At 46.1% G+C, this 15259-nt stretch overlaps 1 protein-coding gene across 4 annotated transcripts in view; it reads left to right on the plus strand.

Moving 5' to 3' along the window:
- The window catches only part of EXOC4 (exocyst complex component 4), a 308957-nt gene that overhangs the window by 90075 nt on the left and 203623 nt on the right, over positions 1–15259 (plus strand). For all 4 annotated transcript variants that reach the window (XM_053978844.1, XM_053978843.1, XM_053978846.1 and 1 more), the window contains exons 8-9: positions 2499–2644; positions 6606–6694. In XM_053978844.1, the coding sequence (XP_053834819.1) occupies positions 2499–2644; positions 6606–6694 (235 nt within the window). The remainder of the gene's footprint in view (positions 1–2498; positions 2645–6605; positions 6695–15259) is intronic.

A 15259-nucleotide genomic window follows, 5' to 3' on the forward strand; every position in this document is an offset into this window, starting at 1 on the left:
AGAACAAATTGCTTAATTTTTTTTCTTTTTTTTTTTTTCCCAACTTGATTAAGTTTGAGGGTTTAATTAGATTTTTGTGGCGATTTTCGGGTTGTTAATTTAAGTGGAGAAGATGAAATGCAAATAGGTGAATACAAACGGGTTTGCTAAATTAGTGTCAAAAATTAGCACAGTGATTATTTTTACCAATAAACACAAATTTTCAAAGCCTGTGCTCAGGTAAAGTTTTAATTGAGATGGTTTAGGAATCAGATTTTCTGTGTGTTTGTATTATTTTTTTTTTTTTTCCAAGCCATCCCAAATTGTTTCTAATTAGGGGCACGATTCCATTTGCCTGGATGTTTATTCCTGTGTAATTTGTTTCAACTTAAGGCAGCACAGGAGTGATGAATTCTTTTCATTACCTCCAACTCTCTTTGATGGGCTTTGACTGGCTAATTATTCACATGGAACACATTCCCAACAGCCTCTGAGTAGGTAAAAATTCCTGAAAATAAACAGACTTTTGAAATACACCGACAAAAGTTCATTTTTCAGGGCTTTCGTTTCATCTTCAGACACAAGGACATCAAAATGGAATCACTTGGAGTCTGGTTTTACTTCTGCACCCTAAATAATAACAAATATTGGGCTGCAAAGGTTTCACAAGGGGGACTTTTTGTGTCACAAAGGGAGCCCCCAGCTCCTCACTGAGGGATTTGGGGTTGGAAAAATCAATCCTAAACTCCACTGGCAGCTGTGGGAATTCATAATTTCAATGATGAAAGAAGCATGTTTGGGTTGGGAGCTAGTAAAGGACATTTTTTTGCAGCTTTCCAGGGTATTTTCCATCACATGGAAAATCACACACATGGATGTTTCCTATTTCTCCATACAATTATGTTGGAAGTATTTAAGCACATAAATCCATTCATAAACCAAGGTATTTTAACTGCACTGCTCACTATTGCAACCCTCTGTTTTTCAGAGCATTAATTATATTTATAGTCAGTGTATAAAGCTCACCCACCCTCTCCCCATGGCTGCCATGGATGGAATCACTTTTGGGAACTTTTTGCAGGTTCCTTTTGGGACTTGGAGCAGATTGAGTTGGTCAAAAACCCCATCCCTGGAAGTGTCCAAGGCCAGGCTGGACAGGACTTGGAGCAGCCTGGTCTGCTGGTCATAGCAAGGGGTGGGACTGGGTCATCTTGAAGATCTTCCCAACCCAAACCATTCTCAGGAATATAAAATAAATTTTTACCAAATTAGAGCCGGTCCTTGGGATATAATTTTTTTAAAAATAAAGCCGCGTTTCTGCGTTTTTGTGAATTTTGGTTGTTTTCCCACACAGAACCTGAAAATCCCAGGCATTCCAGGGATATGCTGATGCTGTTTCAGCCCAGCTGCTGAGCTCTGTCCTGTAGGTACAGAGTTTGTGGTAATTGGGAGTGGGGCTGCCCCATCCCTAATGGGCACAGCTGTGAGCAGCAGGTGAGCAGCACTGACAGCAGTGAGCCATGGAGTGCCCAGGAGTGCTGAGCCACCACGCAGGGAACAGAGGGCACACAGTGCATTGCACAAACATGAGGGGATAAAGGGTTGGGCTAAAGGATGAGAAGAGCAGATGCTTGCAGTTTCTGAAGTGACATGATGTTATTCTGTGTGGGTTGAGGCTTTGTGATATTGTGTGGTGACACTCTGGGTATGGTGGCTGTCTCCACTGTGACATGTGCTGTGACAGGATGGAGGGATGGAAGGAGGGATGGATGGGGCAGGCACACAGTTTGTGGTAACTGGGAGCTGTACAGTAATGGGCACAGCTGTGAGCAGCAGGTGAGCAGCAGTGAGCCACAGAGTGCCCAGGAGTGCTGAGCCACCACACAGGGAACAGAGGGCACACAGTGCATTGCACAAACATGAGGGGATAAAGGGTTGGGCTAAAGGACGAGAAGGGCAGATGCTTGCAGCTTCTGAAGTGCTGTGGTGTTACTCTGTAGGGTTGAAGCCCTGTGACATTGTATGGTGACACTCTGTGTGTTGTGGCTGTCTCAGCTGTGACGTGTGCTGTGACACTACTGCAGTACAGGATTTGAAAAATATAAAAGCTAAAATTCCAAGGCATCACCAGAACGTGCTTCAACCTCATCATGGAATGGTTGGGTGGGAAGGTGTAGGTTCAGAGTTTGTGGTAATTGGGAGTGGGGCTGTGGCCCAGCCTCATCCCCAATGGGCTACAGCTGTGAGAAGCAGGTGACCAATATTAAAGATAATGAGCCATGGAGTGCCCAGGTGTGCTGACCAAAGGGGACAGAGGGCACACAGTGCATTGCATGAACATGAGGGATATAAAAGGTTGGACTAAAGGCCGAGAAGGGCAGATGTTTGCAGCTTCTGAAGTGACATGATGTTACCCTGTGTGGCTAAATGCTGAAAGCCTTCTGAAATTGCATGATGACACTCTGGGGATGGTGGCCTGCTGGACTGCAGCATGTGCTGAGCTCTCTCCCTCCCCTCAGATGCTGCTGACCGAGTACCTGGACATGAAGAACACGCGCACGGCCTCGGAGCCCTCGGCCCAGCTCAGCTACGCCAGCTCCGGCCGCGAATTCGCCGCCTTCTTTGCCAAGAAGAAGCCCCAGAGACCCAAGAACCCTCTCTTTAAGTAAGTGCAGGGGTTTTTAAAGCTGTGCCTGAGCTGCCTTTGGTCCCTCGAGTGCTGCTGGTAATTGCAGTTTCACAGTGTGAGAGGTGTGGAAGTTCTGGCATGGGGATTTAATGCCCGGAGCTGAAGATCTGTTACGGATTCAGTGCTGGGTTTTAGAGCTGAGCTCTTCCCAGGGCTCGTTCCAGGACTGGGAATCCCATTACAGGAGCTGCTGCAGAGCATGGAGTGATCCATTCTGCCTCTCTTTGTCCATGGTAAATTCAGGAGCTGTTAGAGGGAGCGATAAAGGGCACTGGACAAAGGGAATTAAGATAACTGTGTAATTACTGCATAGACTAAGCACTTAATCCTGTCACTAACTCCTTTAATTCAGCAGTCAGGCCGCAAAGAATTAAGTGGTTGGGAGGAGAGTGTAAGGGAGAGGAGGATGAGAGAGGCTGGGTGGCCAGGGGAAGGATTTGGGAGAGCAAATTGGTGCAGCAGTAAGGAGTGAGGAGTTGCTGAGCAGTGCTGGTGGGAGAGGAGTCACATCTGGATTTGGGGGAGCTGTGCTGGAATTTTCTTCTCTTCCACCATCTGCCTGTGCTGGCCATTCTCTTGGGCCTCTTGAGGATTATGGAGAGGACCTAAAAGTGCTGTTTTATGCTCCCAGTAGATGTCCTCTTATAGCACCTGAGATCCCAGTTAGAAATCCAAGTCTTTGCTCTCCCAGGATGAGCTCTCCTGCAACCTCCTGTTAATAGAGGTGAAGTGTTGCCTCCTTCCCCTGTCAACCCATGATTGTCACCCCTCACCCTTTTATTTTAACCCCCACCATGGCTGTTTTGATCTGAGAATTCCACTTGGAATTTACCCTGACCTGCAGATGGCTATTGGAGCAAAATAGGGCCGCTCATCCCACGTCTGTCCCCGAGTGTACAAGGACCCAAGTTTGGGGTTGGAGGACTGAGTTTGGGATTACAGTTGGAGGAATGAGGATGCTGTGGCTCACCTGGAGCAGGCTGAGGCTGGGCAGAGTTTGTCAGCAGAGAGGAGGTGGCTGTAATTGTTTAGAGGTGGGTGAATCACCTCGTGGGAGCAGCATCTCTCACCACTCCTGGCGCTGTCACCGAGCGGTGCCGTCCCCGCAGTGACAGCATTGGGATCTCTCATTTGGTTATCTGTCAGCTGTCACCCTATCTATGGAAATCTCCCTCGAAATGGGATTTCTCAGCCCACTGAGGTTTGTACGTGTTTGATGGAGTGTTATTCTTGTCTCCCCTCCCATCTTCGGTGCTTCCTGTGCCAGGCTCCTTTCCCTGCCTTTCCATTAGCTCTGTCCAAATCTCGCCTCTTGTCACCACAATATCTGCATTTCATCCCTCAGCAGTCTCTTAGGGCAGGGCTCCACCTCGTGTTTTGCTCACAGGGGGATGCAGGTGTTGGTGCTGTGTCCTGTGGTAGCTGTGAGCTCATTTAATTAATATTAAATACTGAGCTCATTTAATTAATACTAAATATTTCTGCTAGTTATGTCCTCAAGGAATAGTGGGAAGTTGTCCTGCTCTCTGGAAATCAGGAGCTGGTATTTAGGAGAAACTTGGAATCCTTATTTCCTTATCTTTAAAACAGGTATAATAAAAAAAAAATATTTATTTAGTTGCAATGTTGGCTTGAAAAAGAAAGCTCCAGTTGAAGGGTAGTTTGGGAATTTGGGCAATTCGTGCCATCATAAACCTGGCTTTCTTCTCTTCCCAAAAGTAGCCAAGGGCATGCTCAGGTTGCCAGCTCAGATTTCCAAGATGGAAATTGGGAAATAAGATAGGAGTGAATTGTACAAGCAAGGGTTAAACACCCAATAAATCAGACTTGGCTGTAATTCTGTGTAATTCTAAAGAAAACAAAAATGTTTTGAAAGCTTTGTGGGAGGATCAGCATTGGGAAGGGAGTTACAAGGAGTTAAGTGGGAACAAGAATGTGGGGAAGGGCAGCTCGAGGAGGTGGCAGAGGAAGGGAAATAGGGGAGAAAACCTGGATGGTTTTGGAAAAGAAGGGATGAGGTCTGGGTTTGGTGCCTGGAAAGGTCTGTGGGATAATGCTGCTCTTATTGTCTCCCTGAGGCCAGAAGGGAGCACGTGGGGAGCACAGAGCCAAGAATTTACAGCTCATTTGATTAAAATCAGAAAGGTTTGTTGTATTTTGATAAATTATTAGTTTAGTTGCAATAACACCAACAGTCACAGTCCAAATTAAAGTAGAAAAGCCTCATTATTAGTAATAACCTTAGCACTAGTGCCCAGGAAAGCTGTGAAATGCTTTCCCCCTGTCTCTGGTGTGATGCTGGTGTTCCCAGTGTCCCTCTGGGCAGCACTGAGCCTGATTCCATCTTCCTGAGCTGTGGGATTGTGGAGGGAATGAGGAGTGCTTCAGCAACTCCTCAGCATCTTGAGGTCTTCTTGTGACAGAAGTTTCCTTTCCAAGGCTAGTGTCTGATGCCTCAGAGTTTAGCTTTTATATTTTCACATTCTGAGCTGCTTTAGTGTGTGGGTCTGAGCTTCACATTATGGGATGGCGAGCTCTCTGCACAGAGAAGGGAGACAAAACAATTCCTGCTCCAGCTGGGCACCAAGGACAAATGATCCAAAGCTCAGGCCCAGGAGCACAAACAGCGTGGGCTGGAGAGAGAAAAACAAGCAGGATGGGAGTGCCTGGGCTAAAGCTGGAATGGGACAATGAACTGCAAGGTGCAAATGGAGCAGAGCTGATCCCAGTGAGAGCCCCCGGGAGCGCTCGTGCATTTTGGGACCATTTTGGTTCCTCTTGGCTGCAGCCCTGGCTGGGCTCTGGTGCTGCCCAAGGTGGATCCATGCAGGAGATCCTTGGAATAAATCCCTGCTTTGTTCTTTAACTCTGTCCAACCTCTGCTCCAGCTCAGCCTTCTCAAGACATTATGTCCACTGGGGCTGTTTGAAGGTGCTCTGTCCCCACCACGACCTCCCTGGTCCCCTGAGCCCATCCAGGCACTCCCAGAAAATGGGGTTTTTTGCTTCTTTTCTTTGCTAAGGTCAGGATTAAATGTGTGAGATGATATTTCTTGTTTGGACTCAGGTGTTTATTAGTTCTTATCTATATTATAGTCTCACAAGCTGTGAGTTCTGTGTACTTAATTTTAATAAGCTAAAAATGAAGACATATCTCTCATTCTACACGGTTTTCTAAGGATAAACTGTCTGATTAAGAAATGACACTTAAACTATTTTTTAACCCTATAACTAACTACTTGTGGCTTGTAATGGGGACTTTTTATGTAATTACACAGTACTACCCAAACTTATGAAGAAGGTAAAGAAGGACCAGCTTCTGCACTATAACTTCTGTCTTGCTTTATATATGTTACTATATTCTAAAACCCTAAACGCTGAGTTTTCCACCATGTGGTACTATACACTTATAATCTTATTTTTATCCTTCCATTTTGGAAGCTTTTTCCACGGCCTCTGGTCAAATGCAGTGTTCTCTTGGGGGTCAGTGCCTGACAGCACAGAAAGTCTCAAATTCTCAGTAACCAAGGTTCCAACACCCAGGGCTGGGTTTTTTTGGGAAATGCCTGCCTGGAGCAACAGCCCTTGGCCATGGGGGTGTTCCCATGAGCTCAGGCAGGTCAGGCACAAAGCCCTTGGCCATGGGACACTTGTCACAGGGACACTGAGCTGTCCTCAATAGCTGAGGTGTCAGATCAGGGCCCAGTTTGGAGCCTTTTACTATATGTGCCAAAAATCCTCTTGAGGGCAGAAATAGTTGGAAAATATTTGGATTGGTCCTTGTGGATTGTTAGAGCCATACAACAAATAATAATTGATTGGTCCCTAATTTCCAGGAGAACAATATATTTACATCTTTATATTATTAAGAGCTGAGTGGTGCTCACAAGAAGGATGCTTCCAGTGCCTGAAATTGACTGAATTCCTTTGAATTCCAGGTTTGAATCCTCATCCCATGCCATCAGCATGAGTGCCTACCTGCGGGAGCAGAGGAGGGAGCTGTACAGCAGGAGTGGGGAGCTGCAAGGTATGGAAAGGGATCCTTGCTAATTGGGTAATTCCCTTCTGCACGAGTTGGAATATCCTGTCCAGCCTCTGGCAGGTATTGATCTCTGCCCTGAACATCTCCAGGTTTTAAGCTTGTGTTTATTATGAGGTTGTGAAGGGTTTCTCTTTATTCTCTCAGCATTTTCAGCTGGAGGTCGAGGTCTTAAAAAAAAATATTCATAAAACAAAAGGTGAAATACAAACAGCCTCACCTTGTGCACTGAGTTTGGGTGTTGGAGCTACCCTGGATATTTATCTGCAATTTGTTTCCTGTGATACTTACCCTGCATTGCTTTGGGAGCTGGGCTCAGGCAGCTCAAATTTGAAGCTGGATGGACTGAAGTGACCAATTCTTTGTGTTTGGTACACTTGAGGAGCTGCAGAGCGTTTGCAGATGGTCAATCTGGGGACTTGGGCTGCTTTTGCTGATTTATGTTGCCCATGGCAAGTGCTGTGTGTGCCCAGGGAAGTGTTCCCTGCTCCAGGCATGGCATCATTTCCCTTGTTTTTCCTGAATGATCCAGTGGTTGGGCTTGGCAGCAGAATCAAGGGAGTCTCCTAAGGCTGCCATGATCACGTACAGCAGGGCTAAATTCTTTTGGATCATCTATCCCAGTTTCTTCCTGGGCTAACCATAACAGGAGAATAATTTATGTTCTTCAAATATTACAGTGATGACAGAATTCAGGGCAGAATTTCTCCTGAAACTCTTGTCCATGATAATTTTCAGCTGGCTTTTAATTGAGAATGTTTTAGAATTTGCAAGAGACTTTTTGGATGCCTTCGTGTTCCCTTCCTCCTTTCATAACCTGTCCTCAGTGACAACTTAAACCCACAAGGGTGTGAAAAAAAGCCTTGAGAGGCAGAGATTACTCCTGTGACAGCTTGATTCACTTGGGTGACTCCAGAGGTGATCTCAGCACTGATGATCAGTGGTGTAATGGTTCTGTGGTGTTTGCTGAGATTGTCTTGGTTTGGAAAGACAGGTGTCTGTTAGGGAAGGTAGAAGCTTTCCTGAAATGGAAATCTCTCTGAATTATTATAATTTTGAAATTAAGGGGCTCTGAGGCAAAGATATGGGAATAGGAATAACAGTTCTTTGCTAGGAAAATTAAAAATACAAATGCAATAGTACAAAAAAGAAAACAACCCACTGCCAGAGTCAGAACAGAGCTGGCAGCCTGTGGGTCAGGGAGGTGGCAGCAGTGCCATTCCATGGGGGCTCAGCCCTCCTGCAGTGCCAGCTGTGCTTCTGCTGGAGCAGGATCCTGGACAAGGCTGGAGTTTTCCTCTGGAGCTCCAGGGCTGCTGGAGATGGGCCTGGGCTCCCTCTGGGAATGCAGTGGGGCAGAAAGCTGCTCCTCTGGGAATGCAGTGGGCAAAGGCTGCTGTGCTGTTGCAGGAGTCAGATTGGATCCAGGTAGGAATGCTTGGCTCCTGCCCTGGGCACAGCATCTCCCCATGGGATGCTGGAATTTTCTCAGCCATGCAGGGACACTCAGTGGCCATGGACAGAAGAGATCTCCTGGAGGGAGGATTGGCTGTGGGAGAGATAAAGAAAAAACTGCCCCACGGACAGCAGAGAACTGCCCCATCAGATAGGAATAGAACACACACCCCCACTTCCAAGCTGAGACTGAGATCCTTTTGGGTGGATTGAGAAGGAAGAACCTGGGGGTGACAGCTGCCCACCCCCTGCTTCCACAGCCTGTGGGAATGAAGGGAACTGGAGGTACCTGTCAGCTGAATTGGGATCTCACCTTTTACACACCTGGGAGAGGTGTTGAGCTCTCTGCCTTCTGGGATTCAGGTTCTCACCTTCAAAAGTGTCACGTGTCCAGGACTGACTGGGAGATGTCCCCCAGGTCAGTGGGATGATGCTCCATCCCATTACCAGGTTTTATTCCAGGAGGATTTAAGTAGTTCCTTCTCCATAGTTATGAGCTCTCTGACAAACTGTGTGGGACAAGTGTGGGCTTAAAGCCAAGAATTTTGTGGCTGTTGAGAATGTTGAGCTTTCTGGGGCCATCAGAGAGCCTGCAACACTCGCTCCAGAATTTTCTGTCCCTTTGGGATGAGTCCTGTTGCCTTCTGTCATTCCCAGCTGTCCACGTGGCTTTAAAAACAAGCAGAGAACAGAATTGATCCTCTCCATATCCATGTCCTCCTCCAGGTGCCTTGTGGCTGAGATTTGGGGATTTTTGTGGTTATTGCTGTTACACTGAGGGTTTTAAGGAGCTCCTGTTGTGGGTTTGGAGCCAGATTTCATGGAAGAGTGATTCCTTAGGGATACAAGACAAATCTTGGAGCAGCATTTGGGATGAGCAGGACACTGGGAGCATTTCCAGGAGAGGAAGATGCAGCAGAGCTGCTCAGGGAGCGTGGGGTGGGTGAGACAAAAAAGCCCAGGAGCTGACAAAGAAGTAAAGGACAAAACAGGAATTAGTGTGGAGAGGGCCAAGATCCTGCTGCCCTTTGCAGCTCAATTGGAAGAGCCTGGACGTGATGCAATAGGTGACAAAAAGTCAGTGTGGGGAGGCAGTGGGGACAATAGATGAGATGACTTTGCTGAGATTCTTTGCAGTTGAGCCATCAAGAAAAGTTTCCCTTTGAACTTGACGTTAAAAATGCAGTAACCTCTGTCTCTATTATGAGCTGCTGTTCCCTTTTAGGTTGCTCATTAATCTTTCTGAATCCCAGACCACAGCAAGATCTGCATTTGGATTTTATATATATATATATATTTTTTTTTTTTATCCCTTTTAAAGAGAAATACAATTTAATTGTTCAATCAGGTTAGTGGAAAGCAGGCATGTGACACTCTGTCTTCTGTGAACACTGCACAGTTTCTGTTCCCAACAGCCTTATCCACAGGGATGATTTTTCAGTGGCAGCAGGGGGAGGGTGACTTGTTAGGGAATCTTTTTTCCTGAAAAGATCTTCAAAGAAACATATGCATGAAAAGAAAGGAATTTATAAAAGTTTAGCTCACGCTAACTTTTCGACATAAGAATTTAATTTAAATAGCCTTAAAAACGTGTGAAGATCAGAGTGATGCTTTGTCATTAACCCCTTTGATTTGGACTGAAATAGTGCAGAGCATGAGGCTCACATTATCCCTCAGTGAGAGAAAGGGACCTGCTGCAAGTGGTTTAGAGCTGGAATTCTTCTGTCTCATTCCACTGAAATTGCAGGAGAAAGACTTTGGCCATGTGTTTTTTTCCCTTGAAGTTGGCCACACAAGTTCTCTGACAACTGTCATTAAAATAAAAAAAGGTGGGGGCAAGTACAGAAGTGAAATATTTCCTTCTAGACAGGTACAGTCTGGGGAGAGCTGGGGGTGCTTACCTGGAGAGGAGAAGGATCCAGGGAGAGCTTCCAGCACATTCCAGGCCCTAAAGGGGCTCCAGGAGAGCTGCAGAGGGACTGGGGACAAGGCCTGCAGGGACAGGACACAGGGAATGGCTCCCACTGCCAGAGGGCAGGGATGGATGGGATCTTGGGAACTGGGAATTCCTGGCTGGGCTGGAATTGCCAGAGCAGCTGGGGCTGCCCCTGCATGCCTGGAATGTCCAAGGCCAGGCTGGACACTGGGGCTGGAGCAGCCTGGGACAGTGGGAGGTGTCCCTGCCATGGCAGGGGTGGCACTAGAAGGGCTTTAAGGTCCCTCCCAACCCAAAGCATTCCATGATTCTCCAAATGGCACAGAATCCCAGCTGCCACTTCATCACCCACCCCTCTTCTGGTTTTTGCACTTGCCTTCCAGAAGAGGTTTCTACTCAGTGGGAAATATTTAGGAATTGTGCACTCTGTTTAGGTTGGCAATTCCAAGCAGGTGCCACTCTGTCAGAGTCACTGCCAGGTCAGCTCTGCCCTGTCCTGCACCTGGGGCTGACCATGGAATGGGAAGTGCTCCAGAGCTCCTGTGGTTCCCAAGGCTATGAATGGACTCCACACCTGCTCAGCACCTCCAAAAATTTTGGCTTGTTGTTTCTTTCATTCCCTGGAAGCTCAGTGCACTTCTGCAGCAATTCAACTTCTCTGTGGTTTTGTGGAGCAGGATTTTATTGGGGATGTGGCTGTGGGATGGATTGTCCAGGGAAGGATGTTGTGAACAGGAGTAGGATCAGAATTCCAGCGCCAACACTCAGATCCACTAGTTTTTATTGATTATTGAAGGTATTGATTTATAGACAGACAAACAGTGGCTGCCCTGCCACTCAGGAGGATGCTCCATGTGCTGTTCCTTGAGGAATCACTCCTACAAATGCTTTTGTTACATTGAAGGATAAAGAAATATTCTGGGATTCTTGTCATGCCTTTGGTTTTTTTTCCTTTTCATTTGTTTTGGGGATTTTGTGAAAAGTTCTCTGATCCTTCTGCTTTGGCAACTAGTGGATGAGTTTGTGCTCTGCTGGCACTGGAATTTGGGACAGGGCTTGTTGTACAAGGAAAGGAGAAAAAAGTCACCTGACTTCATAGAGAAAGTCTTTCATAGAACAAAGGATGAAACGTGTGCCCCAAAGCTGAATCCTCCCAACTATGGACACATCTTGTGTGCTGAACTGAAACAGCAAAAATTCAATATTACTTTATGACGTTATTTAGGTCGTTTCTGTCCAGTGCATTCCAGAGACGTGGTGCACTTATTCCTACTTAAAAAAAAATTGGACAAGTTCCCCTTGCTTCTGTGTGAAGGAACAGGAGGAGAATTGAATGAGATTATTTTTAAGGACCCTTCCAACCAAACCATTCTGGGACTCTGAAGTTTGTTTTTCAGATATAATTTTAAATACCCAGAATTTTGCATAGCTTTTTTTTTTTCACCTGTTGGGAGGAGTAAGAGCATTATATCAATTTATTTAAAAACTAAAAATCCAATGCAAGAGGCTCTTGTGGATTTTAAACATGCAGCACTTAAATATCTAAAAGCTGGCCAGTAGTTTAGCTGGAAGTGAAGAGCACTTCCACACCTTGGAATGTCCAAGGCTAGGTTGGACAGGGCTTGGAGCAGCCTGGGACAGTGAAAGGTGTCCCTGCCCATGGCAGGGGTGGCACTGGATGATTTTAATCCCAACCCAAACCAGTCTGGGATTTTAGGAACCTTCCAGTTTGCTCACCTTTGGCAAAGGATGGCAAATGTGGCAGTAAAACAAAGCTCTGGTATAACAACACAATAAATTATAGTGGATAGTTTTTAGAATTAAAAAATCCCCTGATCTTTTTCTTGCTGGCTGGGTGATGAATGGAAAGCCTTGAATACCCCTCAGACACAAATCTAAATTTGGGAAGTGGATTTGTGTTACTCCCCACTCCGCTGCTCATCCACTCTCCACCCAAGCCTGAAAAATTCCTTACCATAAGGTTTTTGAGCAATTAAAGAAAATCAACGAGAAACTCTGCTAATTAAGATCTGGACGCCAAGAAATAGCAGCAGAGGCGCCCAGGATCTTGATATGACAAGGGCACCATGTAAGGCCAGGTCCAGGGAAAACGCAGTTATTTGTAGGTGCCTTGTTCCATTTGGATTCACCCAGGGGCTGCTGCGGGGAGCCAGCTGTGCTCAGCGCTGACAGAAACCAAAGCTGACATTTGGGATAATGAAAATTCGGTTCAGCACCTCGCCGAGATGGGGATGATAATGTGTTGTCAGTCAGAGGTGCTGGGGAAGGGGAGAGGGAACAGGATTCACGTCTGGTTAAAGGAGACGTTGTGACAGGTGGCCTGTGCTGGTTAAAAAAATATTCCTTAAGGAAGGAATAAACCAGCGGAAAAATCGGAGAAGGAGGAGCTGATGCGATATCCCGAATTTCCCGTCACACCACTGCTTTTGTCTCCTCGTGATGAGCAGGATCACAGCTGGCTTTGAGCTTGGGGAGAGCAGGGATTTTCGGGGTTTTGCCAGCTCTGAAGCAATCAGCTCCCCCAGCCCCTGCAAAGCCACTCCTGATTTCCTCGGCGTGTGCTTGTCCCGGTGCAGTGGATTAGGGACATGGCCTCTTCAAAGGCTGCCCAATCAAGGAGGGGTTATTAAAACCAGGTTGCTTTATGACTGAGAATTAATTAGAGCAGCATTTTCATGCAAAACATCCAATTTTTTGATTAGCAGCGGAGCAGGGTTGCAATTAACACTCTAGGAAGCTTAAATTTCCAGCGTTTTGATTCTCAGGAAATGAGATTATCAAACTGGGGTCAGGCCCTTGACAGCAAAAGGGGGATTATGTGTAAGAAAATCGTTTGTTTCTTGATTTTTCCTCAGAGATTGTTACTAAAGCTGCAGGAGTTCAGAGGGAGATACCTAAAAAAAGGAGGCAGGAGGGTCCCTTTGCTTTGTCAGTGCAAAGAGCTCCTGGTGTTGGGGAGAGCACATTTGGCATTTCATCTACAGCAACAGGTTCCCATTGCTGGGTGGGGTCAGCCCTCCTTTTCCCATCCACGTGGGTTTGTTTTTTTTTCCTTTTCAACAATGTTTTTGATCCCTTCCAAGTGTCTAAATGTGTGTATTGCTGCTTATTAAAGGCTGACTTCAGCCAGCAGTCGAGTCTGTGAAAAAGGATCAGGGCATCTCTGTTAATCCTGGAGAACATTTGAGGGGGTTGAATTTCCCACTTAATTCTTGTCACTTCTCAGGGAGATGGGAGGTGTTGAAAGTCAGGCTGGGGCTGTGAAATCTCTGCTTTGTGTCGGGCACTTTGAGCAAGGTAAGGCAGGAGAGGAGGAGTTTTGGTGTCAGGGCAATATTTGGTGCCAGTGAGCACCGGGAGCGTCACTGTCCTGGAATGGTTTGGGTTGGAAAGGACCTTAAAGATCACCCAGTTCCAACCCCATTGCCATGGGCAGGGACACCTTCCACTGTCCCAAATTGCTCCAAGCCTCATCCAGCCTGGCCTTGGACACTTTCAGGGATCCAGGAGCAGCCACAGCTTCTCTGGGCCTCCCCACCTGGGTCTTGACCAGGCTCCTCTTCCTTTAATCTTTAACCCTTAGGCTGCTTTCACTTCAGAGCCCAAACACCCCTCAGGTGCCACGTGGTCCTTTTGGAACAGGAAAACCAAGAATAGGGGCATTAGGTGGTGTATGAGGAGAGGAGCTTCTCAAATAGAGATGGAGATTCAATGCTGGAATAATGCCTCAGGTTTTAGTTTTTATATTTTCAGATTCTGAGCTGCTTTAGTGTGTGGGTCTGAGCTTCACATTATGGGATGGCGAGCTCTCTGCACAGAGCAGGAAGACAAAACAATTCCTGCTCCAGCTGGGCACCAAGGACAAATGATCCAAAGCTCAGGCCCAGGAGCACAAACAGCGTGGGCTGGAGAGAGAAAAACAAGCAGGATGGGAGTGCCTGGGCTAAAGCTGGAATGGGACAATGAACTGCAAGGTGCAAATGGAGCAGAGCTGATCCCAGTGAGAGCCCCCGGGAGCGCTCGTGCATTTTGGGACCATTTTGGTTCATTTGGGTGCAGCCCTGGCTGGGCTCTGGTGCTGCCCAAGGTGGATCCATGGAGGAGATCCTTTCATAAATCCCTGCTTTGTTCTTTAGCTCTATCTAGTCTCTCTTCTAGGTCAGCTTTCTCAAGGCATCAGAATCCGCTTTGATTTCTGTCACCAGTTTGGATTCTTCATCCTCACAACTCTCCCACTTCTGCCATGCTTCTCTCCCCTGTTGATGTGTGGAAGCACCATCCTACTTTTATGAAATACCCCAGAAATACTCCACCCTCACTCATTCTGCTGGAAGCTGCTCCAGCAGGACTGGTTGGGTTGTGTTGTTACAGTTGGGACTCGCTGTGTCCCAGTGCCTTGTTTGCAAAGCAATCCTTGATTTTCAAGGCACTTATTTACAGCTCTTTTCCAGCTTTGAATCTGGATTACTGAAGCATTTGATGGCTTTGTGGTGAATTTACAAAGATAACATGGAATTATCTTGTATTATGCAGATTATAACAGAATAGGTGGAGAATGGTTATGCCTGTGAACTATAATACCCTGCTTTATATCAATTACTGGAGTTTTGTTGGAAGTACTGAGCCATGGAATTTGCGCTTTTGCCTAAATGTCAGTAGTGAACCATTTATTTAAACACCACAGAGTTAAGGTGTGAAATGAGGAATAAAATATCCATGGGAGTTCAGATCAGCTGGGTCAGAATTCAACCTGGTGGAAGTTGATCAGTTAATCCTGATTTTTTTTGGGATCTTGATTTTTTGGGATCAGACTGGCCTATACACGGTGTTGGGAAGAGTTTTATCATATATATATATACACACAATATATTTGGACTCTGATCATTGTGGGTCCCTTCCAACTGAGGCTATTCTATGATTCCATCTTCTTTCTAAAATGATTAATTGCTATGTTGTATTTTTTTTTCTTTTGTTTCTTCTGGCCTTTTCAATATTGAACAGTCCCGAGATGCTCATGGATGTTTATGTTTTCTCTTGAAGTCTTGCTGACATTTGACTTTTTCATCAAGATCTTCTTTTCATATTGAAGTTTCTCCACATCCATCATTTTTGCAGGTCAAATTTCTTTGTTTTCACCAGCT

Source organism: Vidua macroura, chromosome 5 (genome assembly GCF_024509145.1).
Source record: "Vidua macroura isolate BioBank_ID:100142 chromosome 5, ASM2450914v1, whole genome shotgun sequence".
NCBI lineage: Eukaryota > Metazoa > Chordata > Aves > Passeriformes > Viduidae > Vidua > Vidua macroura.